The sequence below is a fragment of the Tupaia chinensis genome, unplaced genomic scaffold, assembly GCF_000334495.1.
Source record: "Tupaia chinensis unplaced genomic scaffold, TupChi_1.0 Scaffold000316_1, whole genome shotgun sequence".
Taxonomy (NCBI): Eukaryota; Metazoa; Chordata; class Mammalia; order Scandentia; family Tupaiidae; genus Tupaia; species Tupaia belangeri.
In genome coordinates, this window is record NW_006159809.1 from 5,162,477 (window position 1) to 5,169,871 (window position 7,395).

Sequence of the window (7,395 nt, forward strand, 5' to 3'; positions counted from 1 at the left end):
CGGGGGCTGGCAAGGGTGGGGAGGGAAAAGGTGGTTTGAGGAGAGGGGGTGGGGAGGAGGCCTGGACCCTTAGCCTAGATCTTGTCTGTTTGGCCTTCTCAAGTGGCCAGAGCCTGGGTATTGGCATGCCAGGGACCACAAGGGAAGGCTCCCACTTCTCCGGGAACCCCACCATGCCCAGCAGCTCCACTGCTCACCAAATTCCCTCCTGTCTGGCCCCCGCATGAGCTCTCTGAAGGCTAGGTGGTCTGTGCCTCCCTCTCTGCAGGGCGGCCGTGTCTTGGCCTGCAGCAGGTTCCTGGGACCAAGATTAGCCACGCTAAGTTAGGAAAGCCTGGTGCCTTCATGACTCTGCCCAGGGGGATGTCAGACTGGGGCCCCCCTCCCTGACACAGCACCTCTCTCCCCTGCACCCCTGTGGTTGGGGGCTCTGGTACCCTCACTGGCTCAATCTCTAGAGCTGGAGGCCGGCATCTGCACCAGCACCAGTGGGCCATGGTGTCTCCAGGGGGTCCGCTCCTCCCAGCTTGTCCACACGTGGTGAGTTCTTGCTGTGTCCCGACTTGCTGGGCTTTGAGTTTGCAGGATGAGCAAGACCTGCCTTAGCTACCTCGGGGTGCTTGTGATCTAACGTGAAGTGGGGGGGACAAGTGGACAGTGAGCCCTAAACAGCGTGATGTGACTCGGATATCCAATGCATGGGAAGCTGCAGGGGCTGAAGAGGTGGCCACCTCCAGCCTGGAAGAGGGAAGGTCTCTACAGCAGGGACCAGAAAGATGAGCTGAAGCCAGGGAAAGGTGGGGCGCATGCAGGTGTAGAAGTGGGGGTGTCTGTGGCAGAGGGGCCAGTGAAGGCAGAGACTGCAGGTGGAGAGAAATAGCCCAGGGTGTGTGAGGAACTGAATAAGGATGAGCCTAGGGCTCCAGGTCGGGGGAAGGTGGCTCGGGAGGCTGGGCTTGATCCCTGAGGGCGGTGGTGCCACTGTGCCACGTCTCAGACTGAGGTTTAGAGAGTGGCTATGGTGGGGGAGGGAAGGAAAGAGGAGAGGAGGCCCGAGAGTCTTTGGCCAGAGCACCATTGGATGGGGGTGTCATTGATCCCAGATGGAAAGCTGGATTGGGACCAGGGGGGAATGCGTTTCAGATGGCAGGTAGAGTTCGGGTGCTTGTGCGACACTGTAGGAGGGTCTAGCAAGCAGCCAACTGCGGGTCCGCTCCGAGGAGAAATGTGCTGGGGGCACCTCAACTGTGAGAGCCACCCCAGGGCCGTGTGTGAAGACAAGGCTCAGCTAGAAAGAGCCCCAGGGACTCCGTGCAGCGTTCAGTGGATGTCATGACAGGGATGGTGGCAGTGACCTCGGAGAGGGATTTTTGTGGAGTGTGGTGGGAGCAGAAGCCAGATTTTCTGTGGGTTGAGAAGTCAGTGGGAGGTGAGGAGGTGGACACAGCCAGGGAAGACGATTCTTCAAAGAACTGTGACTTCTGGGGAGGAAGGGGGCCAGGCGGCAGCAGCGCGGCTGGGAGGAAGGGGAGACTCATCAGTGGAAGGTTCCTGCCGTGTGTGGACACAGACAGACAGGAGTCAGCAGACTGCAGGGATGGAGAAAGGAGGACAGTCCAGGAGTGGGCTTCTGGGGTGGGCAAGAGGAAGGGGGGTAGCTGCTGGGGTCACAGGAGGGGCCCGCAGAGAGCCAGGTGTGGACACAGGTGGGCTGTGAGTGTGACAGTGGGAAGCTGAGGGCCCCCCCCCTTGCCTTCAGGTTTCCCACTGAAGTGAGAAGGATCACCTGCTCAGACTGAGTCGGGAGCTGAGGGTGCCGAGGAGCGCAGAGGGGGCTTCAACAGGGCCTCTGTGGGGAATGGGAGGGGAGATCACTGGGCGATGGCGGGTGGGAGGTGGGCAGAGTACCTGGCCTGCGGTGTGAGGGTCCAGCTGCAGTCAGGGATGGCGAATCTGCAGTGGTCTTGGGCAGTGGTAGGTTCAAGTGTAGAGACGCTAATTGGCCTTCAGGCAGAGCTTCCACCATTTGGGGCTGGAAGGGCTCCTGGGCCAGGGGATAGCCCAAGTGATGGTCCCTGGCATCCAGGCTGGAGGGGAGAATGTGAAGACAGAGGTAGGGAGGCTGGGGCAAGGGCTCAGTGTTCTTGATACAGGGAGAGGCAGGTGTGAGTGGGGTGCTGGCAGGATGGGGACCATGGGCCCAGGAGGATGGATTTGGGTGGTGACCAGGCCCAGTGTGGGGCCCTGGGAGGAGGGCATCTGCCATGTGGGGGCAAAGTCCTTGGAGATGAGGGGGATGCAGAACTCAGAGGCCAGAGAGTGGGATGATCACCCACGCGGACCAGCTGTCAGGGAGGCCAGGCCTGGGTGGGCCCATGGTGGGAGGAGGAAGATGTGTCACAGGGAGGGGCACGTGGGCGTGGAGGGAGGACAGGGGCAGAGCTGTGGCCCGGGTGGTCCTAACTACTACGCCCACCCTCCTCCTGCCCCTTCCAACCCTCTACGTCTCCTCTCTGTTCTCTCTCTCCTCAGATTGAAACATCCCACTTAGAGCCTGAGATCGCCCAGGCCACGAGCAGCCGGACGGTGGTGTACAACAAGGGGCTGTGAGTGGGGCCAGCGGCCTGGGGGCAGAGCTTTGTCCAGGCCAAGGAGTTGGGGGCAGGGAAGAATTCTCACGGGCTCTACCTGCCAGGGGGCACCCCGCCAGTGCTGGGCCACCTGGGGGAGCACTTCCCCCGCAGTGGTAGGAGACTAACCCATTCACATTTTAACATAGAGGAGAGGAGAGGAGTCCTGGCGTGTTTCCTATAAAAAATAATCAAGTGCATTTCTGGGCCTTACGTGGGGTTGTCACAACTCCACGCAGCACAATGACATGTGAGGCTGAAAAATTGTAGAGTGCCCATGGGGTAGAATTAGGATCCTTTTGTACATTGGTTTCTTTTTTCTTTTCTTTTCTTTCTTTCTTTTTTTTTTTTTTATCAGAATCAAGTGTGAGCCTTGGTTGCAGCTGAGCAGAAATGGCAGGGGGGGCGGGGGGGGGGGGGGAGGGGGATGCAGAACTCAGAGGCCAGAGAGTGGGATGATCACCCACGCGGACCAGCTGTCAGGGAGGCCAGGCCTGGGTGGGCCCATGGTGGGAGGAGGAAGATGTGTCACAGGGAGGGGCACGTGGGCGTGGAGGGAGGACAGGGGCAGAGCTGTGGCCCGGGTGGTCCTAACTACTACGCCCACCCTCCTCCTGCCCCTTCCAACCCTCTACGTCTCCTCTCTGTTCTCTCTCTCCTCAGATTGAAACATCCCACTTAGAGCCTGAGATCGCCCAGGCCACGAGCAGCCGGACGGTGGTGTACAACAAGGGGCTGTGAGTGGGGCCAGCGGCCTGGGGGCAGAGCTTTGTCCAGGCCAAGGAGTTGGGGGCAGGGAAGAATTCTCACGGGCTCTACCTGCCAGGGGGCACCCCGCCAGTGCTGGGCCACCTGGGGGAGCACTTCCCCCGCAGTGGTAGGAGACTAACCCATTCACATTTTAACATAGAGGAGAGGAGAGGAGTCCTGGCGTGTTTCCTATAAAAAATAATCAAGTGCATTTCTGGGCCTTACGTGGGGTTGTCACAACTCCACGCAGCACAATGACATGTGAGGCTGAAAAATTGTAGAGTGCCCATGGGGTAGAATTAGGATCCTTTTGTACATTGGTTTCTTTTTTCTTTTCTTTTCTTTCTTTCTTTTTTTTTTTTTTATCAGAATCAACTGTGAGCCTTGGTTGCAGCTGAGCAGAAATGGCAGGTGGACAGGTGGTGGGGGCCAGCCTGGCCCCGGGTAGTTTGGTGGTTGGGCTGGTAGATTTAGGACATGACAGTGGCCAGACCAGATGGCTCCCAGAGCTGGAACAGGGAGGGGAGGGGAGTTGGTTTGCACCCCACAGGATGAACTCACCATGACCAAGGTCCTCTGCAAGTGGTCCAGGGAATCAAGGAGCACTGGAGGCTTCAGGAAGATTCCATGGGCAGCTGGCTCTGAACGTGGCCAGCCCTCACCCCTGCCACAGTAGCAGGACCAGTTCCACTGAGTGAAGCTCAGTGACAATGGAGCTGGGGTCACCCTTCATGGAGCTCTGACTGATTCAAGTCCCCTGAGGTGACCCAGGCAGACGCCCAAGGAGTAACGACACTTGGCAGGCCTGCACTTGGCCTCTGTGGGACGACCCTCCAGGCTGGACACTGGACATGGGGCTGCGGAGGGGGCCAGCAGCTATTGGGAAGACTCTCTGGGCTGCCTGCCTTGTCCCACTCCTTCCTGAGGAGGAAGGTCTCGTGCCTGAGAGTGCCAAGGCCAGATGCCTAGGCACCCATCCAGGAGGTGGCACCCACCCAGGAATGGTGGGCCCCGACTCTGGCACTAGCGGGCTGTGTGACCTGGGGGGAGTCCATTCCCTTCTCTGAGCCTTCACTCCCTGTCTGGAACCAGAGGACAGGGTCAAGGAGTTCCCACCCGCTCTGCCAGCTAGACCTCAGTGTTGCCTGTCCTGCTCAGATGCTGGTCATCCCAGGCGCGTCCCCACTGTGGACGCTGGACTGGGAGAAGAGCAGGCTCCTTTTGGAATGGCCTCGGAACTTGGGCCTTGCCCTTCTCAAAGGCCCAGGTGTGCTTGACCTTTGCCAAACACTTTGCAGTTCTGGAGGGAGAGGTGGGATGGATGCCTGGGCTTCAGGAGGGGGCCACACCCGCATGCTGCCCTTCACCCCTGCAAGCTGCCGGCCACTGTCTCCCCCTGTGCAGATCAGGAAGGAGGAGGGAGCTCTCCAGAGGAAGCAGGGACTTGGCAGGGGTGAGCAGGGTGACCCCTTATCCCAAATGCCCGAATGAAAGGGAAGTGCTAGCTTCGATGCTCCTCTTGCCCGACCCCAACTAGGATCGAAGCCCTTGACATGCAGCCCCCGGATCTCTCTCCTCTGGCGGCGCCCCCTCGGGAGAGCTGTGGGCCCCAGGTGAACACATGCACATACCGGGCAGCAGGGGCAAGGCACAGGCAGCCTCTCTGCCTCCGAGGACAGGGTGGTTGTGGTGCAATAGGTGCTCCTTGGCATCAACACCACACACCTGCCCAGAAGCCCTGTGTCTTCACCTCTTAGCCAGCCCCTGGTGCCCACCAGCCAGCTCTGTAGGATGTGGGCGTGAGGGGCCTGAGGGGCCCATCACTGTCCCGAGGAGCAGCCCACCCACTGCCCAGCAGGAGAGGGCGAAGGCATAGAAGACCTGGAGGACAAAGCAGCAGGGAGTGAGTGCCTCTCTACAGGAGGGGTGGTATTTTTGAGCCAATCCCACCATAATGTGAATGCGCCAATGACTGCTGGACTGCACTGGTCTGTAGACCTGGACGGGGGCTGGCCATGTCTGGGTCCTCTGTCCCCACCTGTCATAGGGTCTTGTTCTTGTGCACTTTACCTGGGGACCAAAACTGCCTACCCCACCTCCACCCTAGCCCCTCCAGAGGCCTGGCACGGATGGGGGCCTCCAGCCCTCCTCAGTGCTGACGGCCCCAGCCCACCCTGCGGCCTCAGCACTTCATAGCCCACTGGTTTTGCTTCCCGGATGATTTCCATTGTGCTCCCAAGTGCAATTTCAGACAAGCTAAGGGGCTGCTCCTGCGAGAGTGTAATGGCAAAGGATCCTTATAGCTCAGGATGATGGTGACCGAGGGACGGTGGGCCATGCTGCTAAGCTCTGGTCTGGCTTTGGAAAATTCCATGGGGCGAAACTTTGGTCAGCTCTCATGCCCACTCTGCTGAGGCTGACCCAGCTGTGCCATGATACGGGCATGCCTGCAGCTGGTTCCCTAGCCCTGGCTTCCCTGCTCGACCCTCCTCTGGTCACTTCAGACATTCCCTCAGGCTTGGGGATGCCATTTTCCCTTTTCCAGAGGGTGCTGTGAGGGGGCAAGGACCTGAAGCCATGTCAAGATGGCTGCCAAGTCACGGTGGCCGACAACCCCTTTCTACGTCCTGCTGGTGAGCTGGCTTGCTTCCTGTTCTAGACCTCAGGCCTGGGGGAAAGTGGGGGTACTGAGGGCCAGGAGACAGATTCAAGGTGATCTTCCGGCCTTAGGCCAGTGTGAGTGAGGCCACAGCACACATGCCTCGGCCATACCGGGGGACTTTGCAGTGTCTTTTAACCTTCTCAGAAAACGTCTCAGTCTCTGTGATCTCTGTACTACTAACGAGCTGTGGGCAATAAAGGATGGATTTGAGGCATCGGCGTGGCTCTGTGAACTGTGGGTGGGAGAGTAGGGGTACAGAGACAGTGTGAACAAGTACAGGGCTGCCCGAGGAGTTATGGCAAGGTCCCTGAGGAAGATGCAGACCCAGGGTCTAGAATGGGTGGGGCCATCTGGAAGGCCCAGAGGGAAGGAGAGGAGGGTCAAAGACCATGTGAGGGCCAACGCCTGGGCAAAGGGAATGGATGGGGACTCTGCAGAAGGAGCCCTCCCCGCCGCCTTGCAGGGCGGTTACTGTGCGCTCCCTAGGACACCCCTCCAGGACCTTGCGTAATGAGGAATCTGGGTGGATCTCAGACTGTTTAATTCCTGGACTCCTTGGGGCCAGGAGAGGCTTTATAGGAGGGAAGGTTTGAGCCAAGAGGGAAGGTGCTAATGTCTGCAGGGTGAGTGGTACCAACCCTGGAAACCCCCCTTCCTCACTCCTCCACCTTTCCCTTGGGGCCAGGACTAGGTCACCAGGGCTCCTCCTTCCACGCAGGTCCCAGAGTTCCTGAGGAAGGGAGGCGTGGCCTTCTCCAGGACTTTCAAGAATCTTCCCTGCAGAGAGAGATGGGGCAGCATGGCAGGAAGAAAGGCCATCATGGTTGGGGACAGACCCTGGGTCCTGCTCCAGTGTGGCCAGCAGGAGCCTATGACTTCTGGACAGTCACTCCCTTTACCCACTCATTCCGGCAGGTGTTTATCAAGTATCTTCTGAGCTTTGGTGTCATCTATAAAAGCCAAGAACAGCGGCCCTCGCTGGGCTGCGGCAAGGACGAAAAAGCCAGATGAGGAATGTACCCCGACCCCTCTCACACCTCCTGGGTGTGTTCGCTGGGGGGGCTGCAGTCTCCTCTCTTGGGCACTGGGCCTCCCGATGAGGACGTGGGAGGAAGGAAAGGAATGGGGGAGGGGTCTGTTCGCAAAGTGATACCTGCAGGTCAGGGGGCTCCTGATCTCTGGGGAATGTCTTTGCTAAGAGCCCCACAGCCCACAGCCTCCATCCGGGCGGAAATCCTTGACTCTCAGGACAGACACAAATCCCTCCTGGGAGCTGTTTGTTGTTTTAGCTGGTTTGGGGGCTCAGGTCCTGCCCAGCCCAGGAGATCATTAACACTCCAGGAATGTGGCCTC

The 7,395-nt window shown here is 59.1% G+C and overlaps 2 protein-coding genes across 3 annotated transcripts in view; one reads left to right on the top strand and one right to left on the bottom strand.

Annotated features, from left to right (window-relative positions):
• The window catches only part of SFXN5 (sideroflexin 5), a 133,500-nt gene extending 130,635 nt beyond the window's left edge, over window positions 1–2,865 (top strand). For both annotated transcript variants that reach the window (XM_006151259.3, XM_006151260.3), the window contains exon 14: window positions 2,533–2,865. In XM_006151259.3, the coding sequence (XP_006151321.1) occupies window positions 2,533–2,610 (78 nt within the window). In that variant the 3' untranslated portion in view covers window positions 2,611–2,865. The remainder of the gene's footprint in view (window positions 1–2,532) is intronic.
• LOC102488808 (proline-rich receptor-like protein kinase PERK14) lies at window positions 45–2,516 on the bottom strand. Its single transcript, XM_027772967.1, has 2 exons — window positions 1,909–2,516; window positions 45–1,516 (listed from the first exon to the last, which is right to left on the bottom strand). The coding sequence occupies exons 1-2, from the start codon at window positions 2,264–2,266 to the stop codon at window positions 1,242–1,244; spliced, it is 633 nt and encodes a 210-aa protein (XP_027628768.1). The 5' UTR covers window positions 2,267–2,516; the 3' UTR covers window positions 45–1,241.
• Window positions 2,866–7,395: the final 4,530 nt, after the last annotated feature.